The sequence below is a fragment of the Mercenaria mercenaria genome, chromosome 13, assembly GCF_021730395.1.
Source record: "Mercenaria mercenaria strain notata chromosome 13, MADL_Memer_1, whole genome shotgun sequence".
NCBI classification, from domain to species: domain Eukaryota; kingdom Metazoa; phylum Mollusca; class Bivalvia; order Venerida; family Veneridae; genus Mercenaria; species Mercenaria mercenaria.
Window position 1 is genome coordinate 40,215,326 of NC_069373.1, and position 23,937 is coordinate 40,239,262.

A 23,937-nucleotide genomic window follows, 5' to 3' on the forward strand; every position below is an offset into this window, starting at 1 on the left:
CCATTCCTGAATTAATAAATTAAATTGACAGTAATTGACTAGCTTGTTTCCACAATGGATACAATACAAAATATACTTTGTTCGGTCATTTAAAGTATAAAATTTGAAGAATAAGAATAATTCAAATCCATGCAAAATTTGGGCATTCTGATGTGATCATGGCGTAGTTAACATTATAAGATTCTTTCACTGGTTGTAAGTCGGATAGGAATATCTGGCCTCGAGGGTAACTGTTTAGGCTGTAACGAGGCTCCCTGCCGAGTAACCGCCTAAACAGTTACCCGAGAGCCAGATATTTCCATCTGCGCCTATAACCAGTGACAGAATCTTTTTCTTGCATACCGATTTCAAGAATTATTAATAAAAATAAAATCAATCAAATGGCTTTCTTTTTAGAACTATTTCTTGTGGCAGTGTATTTAAACAAAGTGCGGGAAACCAACGTCCGTAAACAGGAAAGACGTCAATACGTTTCAAAACAAACAACAGTGTTTAGTTCCGGTTTTGTTTTATCAGTTGCAGCGTAACTTTATGAATTTTTGATAAAATAACGTTATTTGAATCGAGAAATATGCTATCAGGAACCAATAGGAACTGTCAAGGTATTGAATTTTTATTCCGCTTTTTTAAATAAAATATAAATTACTACATAAATCTTCTACATATATGTAGTTCCTTATACGTCATTTACAGCACGAGAGTCATCTTACATCCGAGGTGTAAGATGGATTTTTCCAGCACCGGTAAAAATACCGGAAATCCCCATCTGGTATGCAAGAATAGATAATCTTAGCGTAAAATGCAAATATGTTGAATCTAGTGCAAATATTGAAAGTGAAACTGAAAGTGAATCTAACATAAAAAAATCAAAAAGGATCACAACTGTATGAAATGATTCCTGGCCTTGAGAGTTTTTTTCTGGTCTAGCTTGAATTTTTAGCTCACCATGCACTTTGTGCTCAGGCGTAAAAAAAAAAATTGTTTGTTTCCGGTGGCCCGACCTACCCTATTTTTTTGCCGCCGACGCTAAACTTTTTTAGCGGTAAAATTGGGCCGCATATTTTTGTGACGCCGCGCAATAAAAATCGTGCCGTATATGTTCAACTTTATCTGCACACTAAACATCAAATATAACAATATGATGACAGGCCTCGACCTCAGCAGTGGACCGACGGACCGACGCAACCAAAATATCGGCAGGTCCTCTATCAAAAGTCACGGTCTGCAAATAAAATAAAACCCTTAAAAGTGAAAATTAGGGGAAAAAATCATACCCATATCGGCGAATTTACAAAACCAAAGTTGTGTTTCCTTAAGTGCGGCATTATACAGTTGTAAGCATTGGCGAGTTAAAGTCAGGGTAGCACGAATGGACTACTCCACCGATCGGGCGAGTGGTTTTTACGTGGTAACTTTACCAAAATGAGAAATTACATCAGACAAAATTACATGGATTGACTGGAATTTACCCATGAATCATAAAAGTATCAAAACGTCATGCTGGTAATTTTCCATTCCACAAGCACGTGCGCCCTATCGTAATATCTAATTTACATCGTGGTTACTTTTGACACAAAAAACGTGCATAGTGCATTCGTTTTTAAAAATAATCGCTTCAAATTTTCAACACCGCTTGAGAACTAATACAGTTTGAATTCTATAACAATTTTAATAAGATATCAACAGGAATGTAGGCAAAATTCTTTAAAAACGATCAAATTTTCATATAATGTTTTGTAAAATTTCAAACAGCGCGATCTTGATTATTTATTTCTTTCTTAAAGTAAATAAACGGTACATACTATGGTAATAAAATTCAGACTTTTGACCAAAAAGTACAAAAAACACAGTTAAAAAATCTTAAATAATGAAAAAGCGGTAGCAATTTAAATACATTGAGTAAAACGATTTTTTGGCAAACAGATTTCTGTTAGCGCGGCAGAATAGGTTACGTGACCTCGTGAACGTAAATACAAATGTGGTTTTAAAATAAAGCAGTATGATGTTGTTGCGGTTTTTTAATAATTTTAAATGATTCTTTGTACATGTATTTTTTGACACAACACTTTGTTAGATATTCAAAAACAATAATGTAAATTTCTTGAGGGCAAATAGGTCACAGAGGTAGGATATCCACTATCATCGTTCACGGTTTGACACATTTACATGTCAGTTTATTCGGGATATTGCACATTCGCTTTTAAAAGATTAAAGAAAAAACTTTTTTTATTGATTTCTTCTCAATTTAAGGAATCGAGAAAGTACGATCAGACATTGATGTTTCACATGGCGCGAAAACATGACGTAATGCCATGACAATCTCGGGCAACTACACCGCTTTGATCTCCACTTCAGATGCCAAAATAACCGACACACTTCTTTTAGCTTTTTTGTTAATTGATGATGAAAACAAGGCCAATTACTTAGTTTATCATCTGAATAATTACCGATAACTGTTCATGTTTTTTTTTTTTCACTTTCAACACGGGTTGGGTGGATGATGATTATTGTGTCCATATTTTGGGACACTTTTCAAAATAATTATTTTTCGGGATAACAGATTGCTACATTCTTCCATTTTTAATTATTTTAGAAATAAGTCCTGTTTCTTTGAGTCGTATGAAGTTATGACGTCTACAACATCACAGTTTAAGTGATAGAATTGGAGGTCCACTAAAGTCTGAGCAGGTCTACTAGATTTTAGCAGTTGGTGGACCTGCAGGCAACTGCTGAAAAAAGTCAAGGTCGAGGCCTGGCAGAGTCATGAAAAGTCAGTTTTTAGATGGGATTTGTAGTAGTAAGACTTTAAACAACCACTTGTAGCTTTATTAATTCACAATTTGGGCATACCAGTCAAAACTCCGTTGTCTGGCATTTCCAGTTAATCCAGAATTTTAGATTGGAGTAGGGGGTGATGGTATCAATCTCAATGCAGCTGAAAGATGCTAATCATATTCCTGGCCAGTGGGCTTTTAATTGGTTTTAGTTTAAAATATATAAATGTTTGTTGGTGAATAATATTCAATGTTTTATTTAAAGAGAGAATCCACAGCAAGATTTCATTCAAGTTTCATGTTTAATCAAATATAAACCCTGTTCTCCGCAAGTAATTGCCAACTTCTCCACATGAATTAGCGGCGGAGAATGAATGTTATAGGATACAACGATGTTTGACCACTCAATCTGTAGATTGACTGCTCTGCCTACTGAGCTAATCGGACTGGCTAACCTGGAAATGAAAAAAAAAAAACACTAAAAAAACAACAAAACGCAAACACGTAAATCAAGTATTTACATGTATTTTGTAATATTAAAATACACAATCAAATGGCATTTTATACTGCTAAAACATCATCAAAGTCATTGTACATTCAGGTGTAAATCAAACATAACAATAGGATGCATGTTTATAAGGTTTATAATCACCCTGTTTGAAACTATGATATGATGGTGTTGGGTTAAAAAAAAAAAAAAAAAAAAAAAAAAAAAATCTTACCAACCTACCTGCTCTATTTTTTTGGGCCATGTCACTGGAAACAAACAATTTTTCTTTTAGGCCTAAGTTTTATTAACTATGGCCTTGGCAAAAGGAAGTGCTTTAGAAGGCTATGACTTTATCTAGCGAACGGCAAAAATATAGGACTCCAATTTTTCATACTGGGACTCCAACTTTTTGCAGGAAGGGAGTCCAGGACTCCTACTTTGAAAATCCTAGTGAGAACCCTATAAAGGTAATAGTCACAGCATTTTTCTTTCTCTGTATCAAAGTGGCATCTGGAAGTATCAATCACATTTACTGATAGCTCTAATTTTGGTATGTGTTATTAGACCTCACACAATAATTTGAACAAAGATAATATGAATATTCTTTCTGAAATATGTATATATAAAGTTATGTTGCATCATTTAGCAGTAAAAGAATTCTCTTGTGTCTAGGTGACAGTTGGAACAGTTAGATATTAACTTTCATTTTTACAAAATCTGTTCATAAACTATGAAATGTTGTTTTCTCAAAACTTAGTGCAGTCTGTGTTATATTAGTATGTCATTGGCTCAGATGTGTTCGTAATTTGTATTGATTTCCATTGAGGACAGTCATGTTTTTTCTTAACATTTGCAAGCAACCCTTTAAGGAAAGAGCTAGATATACAAGGTAGTTACTTAGCCTATGAGCCTATACAGAGTTATGGCCCTTGTCTGCAGACAGATATAGAAGATACTGATACACTCCACACAATCACAGATGGTTACTCTATCTCAGCATTAAAGGTAAGTTGTTTAATATAGATTCTGATGAAATTCTGACAAGTATTTAATTATTTCATTTCTCACTGTAATATAGGTAATATCAGTTATTTTTAAAGGGAGGTAAAGATACCTTTCTCTTGATGTATTTGTGCTATTTGAATTGGTTAAATACAAGAAACAGTAAGTGTAGGTATCTGAATGTGAAATGGCAAAAATTGAAAAGGCGAATTGTCTGTTTTGGATGTCGGTAAAACAAAATGTAATTTTTAAAAGAAAAGCGATGTATCAAAATGTTGTGATAATCGAAAAGATTGTATTTTTTCTTAATTTTCCCCACCATTCTCTCTTTTAAAGCATTTGTTCATGTTATGTATATGATAACTGAATTAATAGCTAAATGGTTTTGCGTTATCAGAATTTGGCCATGTGTGTCAACATGTTTGTCAGTCTGTAGAACAACAATATTGTTTGTCTTATTCTCCATCTATTAATCAGCAGGATTGGTTCAGACTTTATAGATGAACTATAAGAAATATTTTATCGGGATATGCAATTGCCATAGTTATGGTTCTTTGTAACAGCTCTTTTACAGGCATACTGCTATTGTTAGGGGCACTCAAGTGTCTTCTGGACACATTTCCAATTTGATACCATGCATCAATTTTATCTATTGCATTAGTTTAATATGGCACACGGACACTTTTTTTTCCAAAAAGAAAATAACTACATGTACGAAGAGTCAAAAAAAAAGTTGTTTGAATATCTAATGTTATGGTTTGTTTTTGTTTCTGTTGTAGGGTATTACTCATTTGCTGTCTTTACATCAGTCAGAGTTCATTAAAGCTCTCATTTTAGTTCAGCATGAGAGATTTGATAAAGGTATGTTGTAGTGTGCTTTGATATTTATGCCCCCCTTTTAAGAACATTGCAGATGTCTGTTGGTCAGTATGTTGGTCGGTCTGTAGACCAATCAGTTTCTGGATGATGACTCAAGAACATTTAGGTCTAGGATCATGAAAGTTAATAGGGGGGTTGGTCATGACCAGCAGATGACCGCTATTAGTTTTGAGGTCAGTTGGTTAAAGGTCAAGGTCACAGTGACCTGTAACAGTTAAACGGTTTCCGGATGATAACTCAAGAACGCTTAGGTCTAGGATCATGAAAGTTGATAGGGAGGTTGGTCATGACCAGTAGATGACCTCTATTGATTTTGAGGTCAGTAGGTCAGAGGTCAAGGCCACAGTGATCTGGAACAGTTAAAACAATTTCTGGATGACAACTTAAGAATGCTTGGGCCTAGGATCATGAAAGTTGATAGGGAGGTTGGCAATGACCAGCAGATGACCCCTATTGATTTTGAGGTCAGTAGGTCATAGATTAAGGTCACAGTGACCTGGAACAGTTAAACGGTTTCCAGATGATAACTCAAGAATGCTTGGGCCTAAGATCATGAAAATTGATAGGGAGGATGGTCATGACCAGCAGATGACCCCTATAGATTTTGAGATCTGTAGGTCAAAGGTCAAGGTCACATTGACCCAGAACAGTAGAACTTGTTTGCCAAATAACTAGAGAATGCTTTGGTCTAAGGTCTGTTTGATACAGTTTACATATGACTGGTAAATGACCCTTAATTATTCTTATTGATTTGAGGTCAGTACATCAAACATCCAGTGCAGTGACCAAATAATTTCTGTTCCTTGTGCAATTACTGGATGCATCAAGGGGGGCATTTTGTGTTCTACGATCTCTTGTTCTTGTTTGGTCTTTTCTGTGCTTCTGTCCAAAAGAAGTTTGTAACGCGCGTAGCTCAAAAAAGTATTTGATATAAATTGATGAAACCTTGCTTGATTCTTTATTATTATATGAACTTATGCACCTCCTATTTTCTGTCTGGCTTTGCCCCCCTAAATTCAAAGTTACAGCCCCTGAAATAGTCAAATATGCACATTTCACCTTGTGATGCGCCTATCTCAAAAAGTATGATATAAATTGATGAAACCTTGCATGAGTCTTAATCATGATATAAACTTGCGCACATCCTATTTTTCGTCTGGCTTTGACCCTATTGCCAGAGTTATGGCCCCTGAAATAATAAAAAAATGCACATTTTCACCTTTTGATGCACCTAGCTCAAAAAGTATTTGATGTAAATTGATGAAACCTTACATGAGTCTTAATCATGATATGAACTTGTGCACATCCTATTTTTCGTCTGGCTTTGTCCCATATTTTCAGAGTTATGGCCCCTGAAATAGTCAAAAATGCACATTTTTACCTTGTGACATGTTACAAAGTTATGGCCCTTGAAATAGCCAAAATAGTGTATGTTTTGTTTGTGATGCCCATAGCTCTAAAAGTATATGGCCTAGAATAACAAATCCTTTTTATAAAAAGTTTGGACTTAGAATATCCTGGTTAAAGTTTTGCGTGCAAGTACATACAGCTATTACTTAAAGGCATATAAATTTGAAACTTATTTTTTATTTTTCTAGATCAATTACCAACCTCACTGGGTCAAGTCCCATAACTCTGACATGTATTTTTGGCAATTTTTGCCCCCTTTTGGACTTCTGGTTAGTTTTGCGTGCAAGTTACCATCTGCAAAACAAATGCAGATATTAAATTGAAACTTCACATGTGTCTTCGGGGTTATAAAACTAGTTGATTGCATCAAGTCCCATAACTCTGACATGTATTTTGGGCAAATTATGCCCCCTTTTGGACTTAGAAAACTTCTGGAAACTCTATTGATATTTTAACATTAGATTAATATTCCTGCTTCTGTGACAACGATTCGAATTGTCGAGCACTGGCTGTCTTACGGACAGCTCTTGTTAAGATACAGCCTTGAAATTTGGATCACATATACAGTTTTGCAAACCGATCTTAAAACTGACTGCACAGAGGGGCACCTGGGGTCTTCCTCCACCATTAAAGCTGGAAAGTTGCCATATGACCTATCATGTGTCGGTGCGACGTTAAATCCAACCAAAAAAAAAAAAAATCAGTGACCATGAATGTGACCTACTGACCTACTTTCTTAATATTTTAGTATCAGTTTGACATTTGAAACATTTTAACACAACTTGGAAAAGATTTCAATGCTTATTTATATTTGATTTTCTTACCTGATCTCTTACACTTGTCTATGTAGCTCATATTACTAAGGTGAGCGATTCAGGGTCATCATGACCCTCTTGTTATAATATTGACAAGACATAAATTTCATTGAATATGCGCTATGAAACATGTGTACATACTATAAAATGATGGAAGAATCCAAGGTATTAGATTCTACATACATTGTACTCTGTACATTAAATCTTTTTAGACATGATTACATCCCATGTTGAGGAGCTGAATATTGTTGAGAGTATTACAGCAAGACTGGAGGAATGGACTGTGTCTCTGAAGAAGGCACATGACTACCATAGCTATGCCTGGATGAATAGAGAACCAGTCTCAAAAACATACAGGACACAGTCTAATGTTGAAAACATTTATGTTGCAATACACAGTCTAGATTTGCATTTACAAGCAGCACTTGCAAGGTAATCAGGACAATTTTTAGCATAACAAAATTGATAAAGAGCTTGTTTTGGCATTCACATGCCAATTCCTGGTGAAATTGTTGATGCACATCACTTATCTCTCTTATTATTAATCATTATCCCCTTGCCCCTCCTCTATGAAGAAGGGAATTAAGGTAAATTGTGTGATCATGGCAGTCAGTAGGTCTGTATGTTGGTCTACTGGTTAGCGTCCTACACTTTTAACGCATTTTTCATGATAACTCGGGAAATCTGTATATTCTAGTGATTGAAATTTCAACTAAACGAAGCTAGGTTCTTCTCTCAACTGAAGAGCTAATTTGTTTACTTCTAAAAATAGGTCAAGTATATTTTTGAGGTCAGAAGGGGTCACAGAATCACAATATTTTAAGGTCTAACAGTACCATGTTTCCAGACAGTGAGTTGTCATTTTGAATAACTTCGTTCATTCATCATTTAGAGCTTTTAAATCGTGAAAACGATTAAATTATTCGAATCATTCATACAGTTTTACCTTTGTAGTAGTTTCTTTGATGAAATCAATGATTTATCTAGGTTACATTATACTAAATTCATTTCCCACTTGAGAAGATTTCTTGTTTTCACGAATCGCGATAATCTACACTTAAGTTGAAAACCAATGGAAATCCTGCATTAATGCTATATTTCCCCGCTTTAAGTGCTTACTAAAGGTCTTGTCTGCTTACCTCAAATTACATGTAAACCTGTGGATTTAATTTCGGGACCTCACAGAAATATTGCGCATGCGCTTCGACTTCCCCCAAATGTAAACATGCTGTTTCAGAGAAGACAAAATGAAAGGTAACATTTCTTGTTAAATATTTACTTTAAATGTTGTTGCTTTGCTGTGTTGTTGAAAATCAAGCGTCCAGTTGATCGGCAACAGATAATCAGAGTCAATAACAAAAATAAAGCATTTATGAGAACGTCCGGTTTGGCGGTCATCCGGATTTGGTGGGCGCTAACCAGTATAGACACCAGTTTCTGATCAATAACTGCATAACATTTTGAGCTACAGTTACCAAACTTCGTACTACTAGGATAATTGCCTTTGGGCAATAGATCACTGTTACTATATTGGGAGTCAGTATAGCGGAGGTCAAATTCCTAGTGACATTGAGACAGAAAATAATATCTGCTAAATTACTGAAGGAGAATTGGGCCTGTATTGGTCAAACTACATAGGTTGATTACCAGTGATCAGTAGATGACCCCTATGATTCTTGAGGTCATTTGCTCAAAGGTCAGGGTCATGGTGAGAGTAAGACTGAAAATGATTTCTGCTTCATAACTTTCAAATCTTACCTTTTCTATGTCAAACCTCATATGATGATTGCCTGTGGTCGGAAGATGATCCCTGTTGTTTCAGGGTCATTAGGTCAAAGGTCAAGGCCACATTGACTTCAAATCTAAGAATGTTTCCTGCAAAATAAATGGATACGTCATGGGCTGTTAGTAGTCAAACACCATAAGATGATTGGCTGTGGTCAGTAGATGACCATTATTGTTTTAGGGGTTAGTAGGTCATACAATCTCTGAGATCTCACTTCAGCTGAATAATCATAATTTCCATGACTCTTGAAAAGTACCATAACCTTGCATCCATTTATTACCCGAAGGGTCTGTCTGTCTGTTATTCAGCAGTTTAGTTTCCACTCAGTTACTTAAGAAAACTTCAAGCTACGATCCTCATACACTTAATAGACACATTGCTCCAGGCAGTGGATGACCCCTACAGATTTTGAGATCAGTGAGTCAAAGGTCAAGCTCACATGGACTGTTAATACAAAAACTGTTCCTGCTCAAAATATTGAGACTGCTTTGACTTACTATTATCAAACTTGCAAGGGGCATTGCTTGCGGGCAGTGGATGACTCTCGTTGATTTTTAGAGAACTGTTAATGCAAAAAGCATTTTCACCATTAACCCCTCTTGACTGTTGTAGTCATAGGTCATTGTTACTTTTGTGGTCAGATAGATAATCATTCACCCCATATCTGCTGAATCCCACAAGTGTTTTATTCAGCACTGTCAGCTTCAGAGCCATCTTTGGACATATTTGCTTAACATAGCAGTACAGTTTTACCAGATTCATTACATTAAGTAATAACATCATAATCATGCATTTGTTTTGCTCATTGTGTCTTCTGAACCATCTGCCTGTCAGTAGACTATTTGGTTTCTGATCAGAAACTAGAGAATGCATGGGCCTGAAGTAGTAAAACTTCATAGGATGACAGCTTCTAGTCATTAAGTAACCCCTATTGTTTAGGGGTTTGTAGGTCAAAATCAAGGTTATGTTGACATTAAGATTGAAAGTGGTTTCTGATAAATTGCTGTAGAACTTTATGGCCTACAGTTGTCTTACTTCATACAAAGACTGCCTGTGGTAGCTAGATGACTGTAGTTGTATTAGGGGACAGTATATTAAAGGTCAAGTTCACAGTGACGTTAAGACTACAACTGTTTCCAATTTAAAACTGAAGAGTTCTTGGTCCTACAGTTATCATAGTTCATCCAGTGATGAGAAGATGACAGCTATAAGTGAGGGGGTCGTTAAAGTCATAGTGATCTTCAGACTGATTTTTTTTTCTGATCACTAATTGCAGAATGCTTTGGCTTAAGAATGTCAAAATTAATAGGATGATTATATGTGGTCAGTAGATGACCCCTATTGTTTTATGATCAATAGGTCAAGGTCATTTTGACCTTGAGACTGAATATGGTTTTTGATCACTTTGGCCTACAATTGTCAAATTTCATGGGATGATTGCCTGTGGTTAGGAGTTGATTTTTACTGTTTTACGAGGCAGTATTTAAGCTTGTATCAGCAGGAATTTACTATTTTAAGTATTTTAAGGTACAGATTAAAATTAAGATTTACATCATTTGTACATGCTTTTGTCTGTGATTTATAGGGTAAAGTGTTTGAGTGAACGTATCCAAAGTCTGCCAGATACTGGTCTGATAGATACCAACCTTGATGACTTTTTGGACCAGATGCAGCCAATCAAAGCTGAGCTTGAGTCATGCAAAGGATGTTGGGATGAGGGTGTGAATAGAATTGAAAAAGTGGCAGGGAAATCTTCTTCCAGAGGTCTGTTATTTTTTCAGATTTTTTTTTTTTTTTTTTTTTGCCTTTTGTGATCGCATATTGTCTGGTGTCTGGCCATCGTATGTTCACAATTTCTTGTGAATACGATAGAGACCACATTTTGTAATCAACTTTAATCAAACTTGCACACAATTTGTAGTGGCATAATATCTCGGTTCCTTTCGAAAACTGGCCAGATCTCATCATTGGTTCCAGAGTTATGGCCCCTTAAAGGGTCAGACTTTGCGATTTTTGGCTTGTGTACACAATTTTGGCTTGTGTACACAATAGAGACCACATTTTGCAATCAACTATAATCAAACTTGCACACAACTTGTATTGGCATAATATCTCGGTTCCTTTCGAAAACTGGCCAGATTCCATCACGGATTCCAGAGTTATGATCCCTTAAAGGGCCAAAATTTGCTATCTTGGCTTTTGCAGCCGTATAGAGACTTCGTTTATGGTTTGATTTGATAAAAATTTGCAAAATATCTTTAACAAGAATAACTCTTGGATTCCATGATGATTCTGTCAGATCCATTCATAGGTTCTGGAGTTACGGCCCCTGATTGACCCCTGAAAGAGCCAAAATTTGTTAATTTTTAGCTCGTCTATTCAAAGAATAGGTGGAGCTATTGGACTCATTCATGCGTCAGCATCTGCGTATGCGTCCGCGTTAAGTTTTTGTATGTAAGCTGGTATCTCAGTAACCACTTATGGGAATGGATTGAAACGTCACACACTTATTCACTGTGATAAACTGACTTACATTGCACAGGTTCCATAACTCTCAGGGCTCTCGCGAGTGGGCGACTTGAGCGAAATAGGCGCTCTAGAACTTCAAACTTCGCTCAAATCTAACCTCAAAGCGAAATGCAAGTCGCCCGATTTTCTTTGATTTCCGCACTCACTAATTAGTGCTACCCGGACTGTTGACAATTTGCACGGTGTCATATCGAGTGCCGAATACACAAACACACGCCGGGAGCATAATTTAAGCTCCGCCTACTTCAGGTACTTGTGAGATTTTCCCCGAGAAGTGTGAAAGCGAATCAAATTATCCGATACACCTCGTTGATTGTGTTCAGCCAATTAGCGTCGCGTTTACATCTTTGACACTTCGTTCTTAATTGTCAACATGTTTGAGTGCAAAAAGCAAAGTTTTTTTTAAAGAATCTGCTGATTAACCATGCGATTAATTGGAATTTGGTACACAATTATTTGTTATCTATGATAAAAGAACGACATGTAATGTATAAACTATGTTTAAATTGACTTCCATCGATGAATTTATTTGAATATGTATTTCTAGATTACTCAGTTTACTTTCAGTTTTATTCGAGTGAGATACTGACATTCCTCGGTGAATGACTCGGTGTTAATAATAAACACTTCATACAAGATATAACCAAAATTCGGCGGGTTACATTTACAGAATCGGCTTGAATTTTGAAAACGACTTTTTTCAGAATTTTTTAACGAAACAATAACCACTGTATGGGAAATGATCTAACTAAGAAAATGAATGGTCACATCAATACTTTTTATCAAGAACATTACAGCCACCTTTCAAATCACTCAACATCATTGCAGTAGGAAAAGTCTTCCCACTTCTCCCTAAATCAGCTTGAGGGAGAAGTGACTTCTCCCAAAAAATTGGACCTAGCTAGACCCCTGACTCTACTTTGCATTTTTACAAAATTATGCCCCTTTTTCGACTTAGTAGTTTTTGGTTAAGTTTTTGTATGTAAGCTGGTATCTCAGTACCCACTAATGGGAATGGATTGAAATTTCACACACTTATCCACTGTCATGATCTGACATGTAATGCACAGGTTACTTAACTCTACTTTGCATTTTTAAAAATTTTTGCCCCTTTTTCGACTTAGCAGTTTTTGGTTAAGTTTTTGAATGTAAGCTGGTATCTCAGTACCCACTACTGGGAATGGATTGAAATTTCACACACTTGTTCACTGTCATGATCTGACATGTAATGCACAGGTTACATAACTCTTCTTTGCATTTTTACAAAATTATGTCCCTTTTTCGACTTAGTAGTTTTTGGTTAAGTTTTTGTATGTAAGCTGGTATCTCAGTACCCACTAATGGGAATGGATTGAAACTTCACACAATTGTCCATTGTCATGAAGTGATATGCATTTTACAGGTTCCATAACTCTGTCCTCCGACAGCTCTTGTACCTTGTGAACACGATAGAAGTGACATTTTATATTTGATTTTAACCACACTTACACACAACTTAAGTTGCAATAAGATCTCAGTTCCTTTTGAAAACCAGCTAGATTCTGGTTACTGCCCCTGAATTGGGCAAAATTTTTAGCTCTGCTATTCAAAGAATAGTCTAGCTATTCTACTCACCCTGGCGTCGGCATTGGCATCACACCTTGGTTAAAGTTTTGCATGCAAGTACATATGGCTATCGTTTAAAGGCATATATCTTTGAAACTTATTTCTTCTTTTTCTACAACAATTACCAACCTCACTGGGTCAAGTCCTTTAACTCTGACATGTATTTTGGCCAAATTATGCCCCCTTTTGGACTTAGAAAATCCTGGTTAAAGTTTTACATGCAAGTTACTATCTCCAAAACTAATGCAGATATTGAATTGAAACTTCGGGGTTATGAAACTAGGTGATAGCATCAAGTCCCATAACTCTGCCATGCATTTTGGCCAAATTATGCCCCCTTTTGGACTTAGAAAATCCTGGTTAAAGTTTTGTGTGCAAGTACATATGGCTATCATTTAAAGGCATATAGCTTTGAAACTTATTTTTTTCTTTTTCTAGGTCAATTACCAACCTCACTGGGTCAAGTCCCATAACTCTGACATGTATTTGGCCAAATTATGACCCCTTTTGGACTTAGAAAATCCTGGTTAAAGTTTTGCGTGCAAGTACATATAGCTATTGCTTAAAGGCATATAGATTTGAAACTTATTTTTTCTTTTTCTAGATCAATTACCAACCTCACTGGGTCAAGTCCCATAACTTTGACATGTATTTTGGGCAAATTATGCCCCCTTTTGGACATAGAAAATTCTGGTTAAAGTTTTATGTGCAAGTTACTATCTGCAAAAGAAATGCAGATAATAAATTGAAACACATGTGGGTTGGGGTTATAAAACTAGTTGATTGCATCAAGTCCCATAACTCTGACATGCATTTTAGCCAAATCATATCCCCTTTTGAACTTAAAACTTCTGGTTAAAGTTTTGCATGTAAGTTACTATCTCCATAACTAATGCAGATATTGGATTGAAACTCTACAGATATTTTAACATTTAGGGTTATATTCCTGCTTCTGGGACAACGATTCAAATAGTCGAGCACTGGCTGTCTTGTCTATTTTGGCTCTTTCAGCGATACAGAGGTTTCATTTACGGGTCAAAAACTAGGTCATCAGGTCAAATCAAAGAAAAAGCCTGTAAAAAAACCCCTAGAGGCCACATTTATGACCCTAAGTTCATGAAACTTTGTCAGAATGTTTATCTTGATGATTTCTAGGCCAAGTTCAAAACTGGGTCATATGGGTTTAAAAACTTGGTCATCTGGTCAAATCAAAGGAAAGGCTTGTTAACACTCTTGAGGCCACATTTATGACCCTATCTTCATGAAACTTGGTCAGAATGTTTATCTTGATTATTCCTAGGCCTAATTCGAAACTGGGTCATATGGGGTCAAAAACTAGGTCACCCTGTCAAATCAAAGGAAAAGTTTGTTAACAATTTTGAGGCCATATTTATGACCCTGTCTTCATGAAAAGTAGTCAAAATGTGTATCTTGATGATTCCTAGGCCTAGTTCGAAACTCGGTTATGTGGGGTCAAAAACTAGGTCACCCGCTCAGATCAATGGTAAGCTTGTTTATACTCTGTGGGCCATATTAATGACCCTATCTTCATGAAACTTGTTAAGAATGTTTATCTTAATGATTCCCATGCCAAATTCGAAACTGGGTCATGTGGGGTCAAAAACTAGGTCACCACTCTAATCAAAGGAAAAGCTTGTTAACACTGTAGAGGCCAAGGTTATGACCCTATCTTCATGAAACTTGGTCAGAATGTTTATCTTGATGATTCCAACAGGTGAGCGATATAGGATCATCATGAATCCTCTTTCTAGTATCTCTAAAAACATTGATACAGCACACCATGTCTTAGAATCATTGAACACATCAAGTAAAGTCAAATCAGATATAACTATTTATGTTCAGTGCAGCTTGTTTAGATATTGAAAACCAACAGAAGTTGTTAAAACTCTAAGTTTATTCTTATGCAAAGTTGTATATCTGGCTCTAAACAATGCATTTTTTCACTATACATGTATAAAGCTTGAATTTGGCTATAAATTCTGTTTCTTTAATGACTTATTTCTAAATGACTGTTTGTCATCTCTGTCTGAAATAGTCAAAATTTTCTGTTTTGTTTTACTCAAATTCTGTAATCTGTCACCAATTTTTATGATATTCAAACTTCTTGATAATTAAGAATTTTAAAATGTTGCAACTATTTATTTTAATTTCTAGTTGAAGAAAGTCCTAGAGGAGACAGTCTGGCTGCCCGAGAACAGACACACAATGCAGAAATACCTGCAAAATCAATTGAGGATTATATTATTGAAGATCAGGTAAAACTTGTATCTGTAGCTCTTTCATAAAAACTACTTTTTTCACTGGATCCAGGCATGTACTAACAGGAGAAAAATCATGTATTATTACATACAGTATAACTCACTGAAGCATCATTGGCTGGAACACATTGTCTCATTAAAGCAATTCATGTGGCCTCAGTTTACCGGTAGTTCTTTATATTTTCTATGTATGGATTACTGGAAACCACTGATTCTTCCAGCATTTTCCTCATCCCCTTGCACCTTGAAAAGTCAATGTTTATTGCACACATTTTCAATCTTTATTTATTTTTTATGGGGATGAACACATCCATGTTTTTCCATATTATGTGTAAAATTGCATGATAATTTGAATGTATGCAATGTAACTGCATTATTGTGTGATTAAAAGATTATTATTGATTTTAATATCAAGAAACATACACTCATTCTGATGTAGAATAACACTGCTCCTAAAGTCAGGAAATATGTTTGCTGTAAAACTCTTGCATTCTCAATACAAATCGGATGAACTGTAATTACTGGCAGTTCACACTGAGAAATTTGTAGTTTCTATTAGGAAAAATAGTTATTATGTGATTTTCTCCTCATTTCATAGGAGAAATATAGTTTTTCCCTTCATTGTCTGTTCATCATTTAGCTTGGATGTGCTTTTTTAGCTCACCTGTCACAAAGTGACAAGGTGAGCTTTTGTGATAGCGCAGTGTCCGTCGTCCGTCCGCCCGTGCGTCCGTAAACTTTTGCTTGTGACCACTCTATAGGTCACATTTTTTGTGGGATCTTTATGAAAGTTGGTCAGAATGTTCATCTTGATGATATCTAGGTCAAGTTCGAAACTGGGTCACGTGCCCTCAAAAACTAGGTCAGTAGGTCTAAAAATAGAAAAACCTTGTGACCTCTCTAGAGGCCATATATTTCACAAGATCTTCATGAAAATTGGTCAGAATGTTCACCTTGATGATATCTAGATCAAGTTCCAAACTGGGTCACATGCCATCAAAAACTAGGTCAGTAGGTCTAAAAATAGAAAAACCTTGTGACCTCTCTAGAGGCCATATATTTCACAAGATCTTCATGAAAATTGGTCAGAATGTTCACCTTGATGATATCTAGGTCAAGTTCGAAACTGGGTCACGTGCCCTCAAAAACTAGGTCAGTAGGTCAAATAATAGAAAAACCTTGTGACCTCTCTAAAGGCCATATTTTTCATGGGATCTGTATGAAAGTTGGTAAGAATGTTCATCTTGATGATATCTAGGTCAGGTTCGAATCTGGGTCATGTGCCCTCAAAAACTAGGTCAGTAGGTCTAGAAATAGAAAAACCTTGTGACCTCTCTAGAGGCCATATATTTCATGAGATCTTCATGAAAATTGGTCAGAATGTTCACCTTGATGATATCTAGGTCAAGTTCCAAATTGGGTTACGTGCCCTCAAAAACTAGGTCAGTAGGTGAAATAATAGAAAAACCTTGTGACCTCTCTAGAGACCATATTTTTCATGAGATCTTCATGAAAGTTGGTCTGAATTTTCACCTCGATGATATCTAGATCAAGTTCGAAAGCGGGTCACGTGCCATCTAAAACTAGGTCAGTAGGTCAAATAATAGAAAAACCTTGTGACCTCTCTAAAGGCCATATTTTTCATGGGATCTGTATGAAATTTGGTCAGAATGTTCATCTTGATGATATCTAGGTCAAGTTCGAAACTGGGTCACGTGCGGTCAAAAACTAGGTCAGTCGGTCTAAAAATAGAAAAACCTTGTGACCTCTCTAGAGGCCATACTTATGAATGGATCTCCATAAAATTTGGTCAGAATGTTCACCTTGATGATATCTAGGTCAGTTTCGAAACTGGGTCATGTGCGGTCAAAAACTAGGTCAGTAGGTCTAAAAATAGAAAAACCTTGTGACCTCTCTAGAGGCCATATTTTTCATGAGATCTTCATGAAAATTGGTCAGAATGTTCACCTTGATGATATCTAGGTAAATTTCAAAACAGGGTCACGTACCTTCGAAAACTACATCAATAGGTCAAATAATAGAAAAACCTTGTGACCTCTCTAGAGACCATATCTTTCAATGGATCTTCATGAAAATTGGACAGAATTTTTATCTTGATAATATCTAGGTCAAGTTCAAAACTGGGTCACATGAGCTCAAAAACTAGGTCACTATGTCAAATAGTAGAAAAAACGATGTCATACTCAAAACTGGGTCATGTGGGAAGAGGTGAGCGATTCAGGACCATCATGGTCCTCTTGTCTTACAAACCCTTGGCCTTTATATCAGTGAAACTTCACATAACCAATTTGTATGAAGCCTCGTCTTGTGTGTGTAGGTAGATGGTGATGAGACGATTTGCAGAGTGCTTGAACAAGGGCGGTAGGTCAGAGGTCAAGGTCACAGCAAGGTCAAATCTGCCTGTCCAGCATATGTCTTGCCAAGAGCATAACTTTAAAATATTAAAAGTTTTGACTTGTAACTTGGAATACAGGTAGATTGCGATGAGACAATGTGCAGACTGCAACAATCTACATTACAACCTCTGCACCCCCCCCCCCCCCCCCCCCCCCTAAAAAAATCATTTAGTTTCTTGCCCTTTAGTATCCTGTCACTGCCATATCATGCACACACCCTTTTTAGCTCACCTGAGCCAAAGGCTCAAGGTGACCTTTTGTGACGCATCATATCCGGCGTCTGTCTGTCAAGAATTTCTTGTCTGCAGGATAGTGGATTCATATATGATTTGATTTTAACCAAACTTGCACACAACTTGTATCACCATAAGATCTCAGTCTCTTTCTTGAACCAGCTATAAACCACCATGGGTTCCAGAGTTACAGCCCCTGAAAAGGCAAAAATTGGCTACTTACCTTGTCTGCATGTCATGGTGGTTTCATTTTTGATTTGATTTTAACCAAACTTGCACACAATATGTATCACCATAAGATCTCAGATCCTTTGTTGAACCAGCCATATCCCACCATGGGCTCCAGAGTTACAGCTCCAGAAAGGGCAAATATTGGCTATTTTGGTATGTGGTTTCATTTATGATGTGATTTTAACCAAACTTGCACACAACTTGTATTACCATAAGATCTCAGTTCCTTTCTTGAACTATCCAGTTTCAGAGTTATGGCCCCTGAAAAGGCAAAAATTGGCTATTGTGGTCTTGTCTGCATAATAGTGGTTTCATTATAAGCCCGTTTGAAAAAACGGGACGTATTATGGGAACGCCCCTGGCGGGCGGGCAGGCGGCATCCACAGACTTTGTCCGGAGCATATCTTCTACATGCATGAAGGGATTTTGATGAAACTTGGCACAGTTGTTCACCATCATGAGTCAGGGCTCTCGCGAGTGGGCGACTTGAGCGAAATAGGCGCTCTAGAACTTCAAACTTCGCTCAAATCTAACCTCAAAGCGAAATGCAAGTCGCCCGATTTTCTTTGATTTCCGCACTCACTAATTAGTGCTACCCGGACTGTTGACAATTTGCACGGTGTCATATCGAGTGCCGAATACACAAACACACGCCGGGAGCATAATTTAAGCTCCGCCTACTTCAGGTACTTGCGAGATTTTCCCCGAGAAGTGTGAAAGCGAATCAAATTATCCGATACACCTCGTTGATTGTGTTCAGCCAATTAGCGTCGCGTTTACATCTTTGACACTTCGTTCTTAATTGTCAACATGTTTGAGTGCAAAAAGCAAAGTTTTTTTTAAAGAATCTGCTGATTAACCATGCGATTAATTGGAATTTGGTACACAATTATTTGTTATCTATGATAAAAGAACGACATGTAATGTATAAACTATGTTTAAATTGACTTCCATCGATGAATTTATTTGAATATGTATTTCTAGATTACTCAGTTTACTTTCAGTTTTATTCGAGTGAGATACTGACATTCCTCGGTGAATGACTCGGTGTTAATAATAAACACTTCATACAAGATATAACCAAAATTCGGCGGGTTACATTTACAGAATCGGCTTGAATTTTGAAAACGACTTTTTTCAGAATTTTTTAACGAAACAATAACCACTGTATGGGAAATGATCTAACTAAGAAAATGAATGGTCACATCAATACTTTTTATCAAGAACATTACAGCCACCTTTCAAATCACTCAACATCATTGCAGTAGGAAAAGTCTTCCCACTTCTCCCTAAAGTCTCCTCACTTCTCCCTAAATCAGCTTGAGGGAGAAGTGACTTCTCCCAAAAAATTGGACCTAGCTAGACCCCTGAATGAGACGGAGTGTCATGCGCAAAAACCAGGTCCCTAGGTCTAAGGTCAAGGTCACACTTAGAGGTCAAAGGTCAAATTCAAGAATGACTTTGTCCGGAGCATATCTTCTTCATGCATGGAGGGATTTTGATGAAAGTTGGCACAATTGTTCATCATCATGAGACGGAGTGTCATGCGCAAGAACCAGGTCCCTAGGTCTAAGGTCAAGGTCACACTTAGAGGTCAAAGGATACAAGAAAGAAAACTTTGTCCGGAGCATATCTTCTTCATGCATGGAGGGATTTTGATATAACTTGGCATAAATGTTCACCACCACGAGGCGGAGTGTCATGCGCAAGAACTAGGTCCCTAGGTCTAAGGTCAAGGTCACACTTAGAGGTCAACGGATACAAGAATGAAAACCTTGTCGGGAGCATTTCTTCTTCATGCTTAGAGGGATTTTGATATAACTTTGCACAAAAAAGATTATCTTCCCTTAGTTGTTACTATAAATAACTTATATTGTAACTTTTTTATAATTGACAGTAGGGAAAAAACAAGACCACTTTTCTGTGGTACAACATAGATGTTTCTTTCAAATTTTAGGTGTATTTTAATGTATCTCTACCTGGTAAGGAGTTTTTTTGTGGACTTAGAAAAACAAATGACTTACAATGATTACTAAACAACCACAAAATTAAAATTCCATTTGCAAATACAGGTGCTAGAGTAAAGAAATTTGCTGTGACGGGCGTATATTGTGACATTCTTGCACTCTTGTTTTTGATTTGATTTTAACCAACTTTGCACACAACTTGTGTCACCATAAGGTCTTGGTTCCTTTCTTGAACCATCCATATCCCACTACGGGTTCCAGAGTTACGGCCCCTGAAAGGACAAAAATTAGCTATTTTGGTCTTGCCTGCACAATAGTGGTTTCATTTGTGATTTGATTTTAACGAAACTTGCGCACAACTTGTACCATCATAAGATCTCGGTTCCTTTTTTGAACCAGCCTTATTTCACCATGGGTTCCAGAGTTACTGCCCCAGTGCATCCACAAACTTTGTCCAGAGCTTTTCTTCTTCATGCATGGAAGAATTTTGAAGTAACTAGGCACAAATGTTCACCATCATAAGACGCAGTGTCATGCACAAGAACCAGGTCCCTAGGTCTAAAGTCAAGGTCACACTTGGAGGTCAAATGTCAAATTGGATAATGACTTTGTCCGAGCGTTTCTTCTTCATGCATAGATGGATTTTTATGTAACTTGGCACAAATGTTCACCGCCATAGACTGAGTGTCTTGCACAAGAACCAGGTCCCTAAGTCTTAGGTTAAGGTCACACTTAGAGGCCAAACATCAGATACAAGAATGACTTTGTCCAGAGCATTTCTTCTTTATGCATGGAGGGATTTTGATGTAACTTGGCACAATTGTTCACCAGCCTGAGATGTAACTTGGCACAATTGTTCACCAGCCTGAGACGGTATATAGTACAATATGCATGTTACATTCAATTTTGAAGTGTATTTTGACCTATCTCTACCTGGTAAGGAGTTTTGTATGGACTTACATTACAGTTTTGCACACCGATCTTAACACTGACTTTCAGTGCCATGAATTTGACCTACTGTCCTACTTTCTTAATATTTTAGCATCAGTTTGACATTTGAAACACATAGCTCATATTACTTAGATGAGAGATCCAGGGTCATCATGACCCTCTTGTTAATTTTTAGCTCAACTATACGAAGTATAAGGAGAGCTTTCCTACTCGACCCGGATTGGCGTCTTTCCGCGTCCCCACCTTGGTTAAAGTTTTTTTACACTTTCTCTTTTTAGCTCACCTGTCACAGAGTGACAACGTGAGCTATTGTGACCGCTTGATGTCCATCGTCTGTGTCCGTCGTGCGTCAACAATTTCTAAAAAAATCTTCTTCTTGAAAACCACTGGGCAGAATTACACCAAACTTCACAGGAATGATCCTTGGGTGGCCCCCTTTCAAGATTGTTCAAAGAATTGAATTCAATGCAGAACTCTGGTTGCCATGGCAACTGAAAGGAAAATCTTCTCCTCAAAAACCAGAAGCCCTAGAGCTTAGATATTTGGTGTGAAGCATTGCCTAGTGGACCTCTACCAAGTTTGTTCAAATCATGACCCCAGGGTCAAAATTGACCCCGCCCCAGGGGTCACTTGATTTTACATAGGAAAATCTTCAAAAAATTTCTAAAAATAAACCAGAAAGCCTAGAGCTTAGATATTTCACATGTAGCATTGCCTGGTGGACCTCTACAAAATTTGTTCAAATCATGACCCCCGGGGTCAAAATTGACCCCGCCCCAGGGGTCACTTGATTTTACATAGGAAAATCTTAAAAAATCTTCTTTTCAAAAACCAGAAGCCCTAGAGCTTAGATATTTGACATGTAGCATTGCCTAATGGACATCTACTAAAGTTGTTCAAATCATGACCCCCCGAGGTCAAAATTGACCCCGCCCCAGGGGTCACTTGATTTTACGTAGGAAAATCTTCAAAAATTTTCTAAAAATAAACCAGAAAGCCTAGAGCTTTGATATTTCACAATGTAGCATTGCCTGGTGGACCTCTACAACATTTGTTCAAATCATGACCCCCAGGGTCAAAATTGACCCCTCCCCAGGGGTCACTTGATTTTACATAGGAAAATCTTCAAAAATTTTCTAAAAATAAACCAGAAGGCCTAGAGCTTAGATATTTGACATGTAGCATTGCCTATTGGACCTCTACAAAACTTATTCAAACCATGACCCCTGGGGTCAAAATTGACCCCGCCCCAGGGGTCACTTGATTTTACATAGGAAAATCTTCAAAAATTTTCTAAAAATAAACCAGAAGGCCTAGAGCTTAGATATTTGACATGTAGCATTGCCTATTGGACCTCTACAAAACTTATTCAAACCATGACCCCTGGGGTCAAAATTGACCCCGCCCCAGGGGTCACTTGATTTTACATAGGAAAATCTTCAAAAATTTTCTAAAAATAAACCAGAAGGCCTAGAGCTTAGATATTTGACATGTAGCATTGCGTAGTGGACCTCTACAAAATTTATTCAAATCATGACCCCCGGGGTCAAGATTGACCCCGCCCCCAGGGGTCACTTGATTTTTACATAGGAAAATCTTCAAAAATTTTCTAAAAATAAACCAGACGGCCTAGATCTTAGATATTTGACATGCAGCATTGCCTAGTAGACTTCTATAAAATTTATTCAAATCATGACCCCTGGGGTCAAATTGACCCCGCCCCATGGGGTTACTTGATCGTAGATAGAAAAATCTTCAACATTTTCTAAAAATAAACCAGAAAGCCTAGATCTTAGATATTTGACATGTAGCATTGCCTAGCGGACCTCTACAAAATTTGTTCAAATCTTGTTAAAATGTGTATGCCTATGTGCTCTATGTCAAAACTTGATCATATCATTTTGAGCAGTGGTACTCAGGTGAGCGATACAGGGCCATCATGGCCCTCTTGTTTCAACTTATCTCTGTAATTACTTGATGGATTTGATTCAAACTCGAAATACTTATTTCTCATCATCATCCTCATCATCTGACGTAAGGGCCATAACTCTGGCACCAATATATCATGAATTATCCCCCCTTTTCACTTAGATTTTCAGGTTAAAGTTTTGATGCACTTTCACTCTATCTCTGTTATTACTGAATGGATTTGATTCAAACTTAAAATAGTTGTTCAGCATCATCACCCACATCATATGACACAAGGTGCATAACTCTGGCACCATTTTTCATGAATTATTTCCCCTTTTTACTTAGAATTTCAGGTTAAAGTTTTGGTGCACTTTCACTCTACCTCTGTTATTACTGAATAGATTTGATTCAAACTTAAAATAGTTGTTTAGCATCATCACCCACATCATATGACACAAGATGCATAACTCTGGCACAATTTTTCATGAATTATTCCCCTTTTTACTTAGAATTTCAGGTTAAAGTTTTATGCACTTTCACTCTATCTCTGTTATTACTGAATGGATCTGATTCAAACTTAAACAATTGTTCAGTCATTACCCTTATCATATGACACAAGGTGCATAACTCTGGGACAAATTTTTCATGAATTATTTCC

At 36.9% G+C, this 23,937-nt stretch overlaps 1 protein-coding gene across 2 annotated transcripts in view; it reads left to right on the forward strand.

Moving 5' to 3' along the window:
• The window catches only part of LOC123528671 (vezatin-like), a 51,372-nt gene that overhangs the window by 22,687 nt on the left and 4,748 nt on the right, over nucleotides 1-23,937 (forward strand). For both annotated transcript variants that reach the window (XM_045308570.2, XM_045308571.2), the window contains 5 exons: nucleotides 4,122-4,269; nucleotides 5,046-5,127; nucleotides 7,583-7,802; nucleotides 10,742-10,920; nucleotides 15,466-15,566. In XM_045308570.2, the coding sequence (XP_045164505.2) occupies nucleotides 4,122-4,269; nucleotides 5,046-5,127; nucleotides 7,583-7,802; nucleotides 10,742-10,920; nucleotides 15,466-15,566 (730 nt within the window). The remainder of the gene's footprint in view (nucleotides 1-4,121; nucleotides 4,270-5,045; nucleotides 5,128-7,582; nucleotides 7,803-10,741; nucleotides 10,921-15,465; nucleotides 15,567-23,937) is intronic.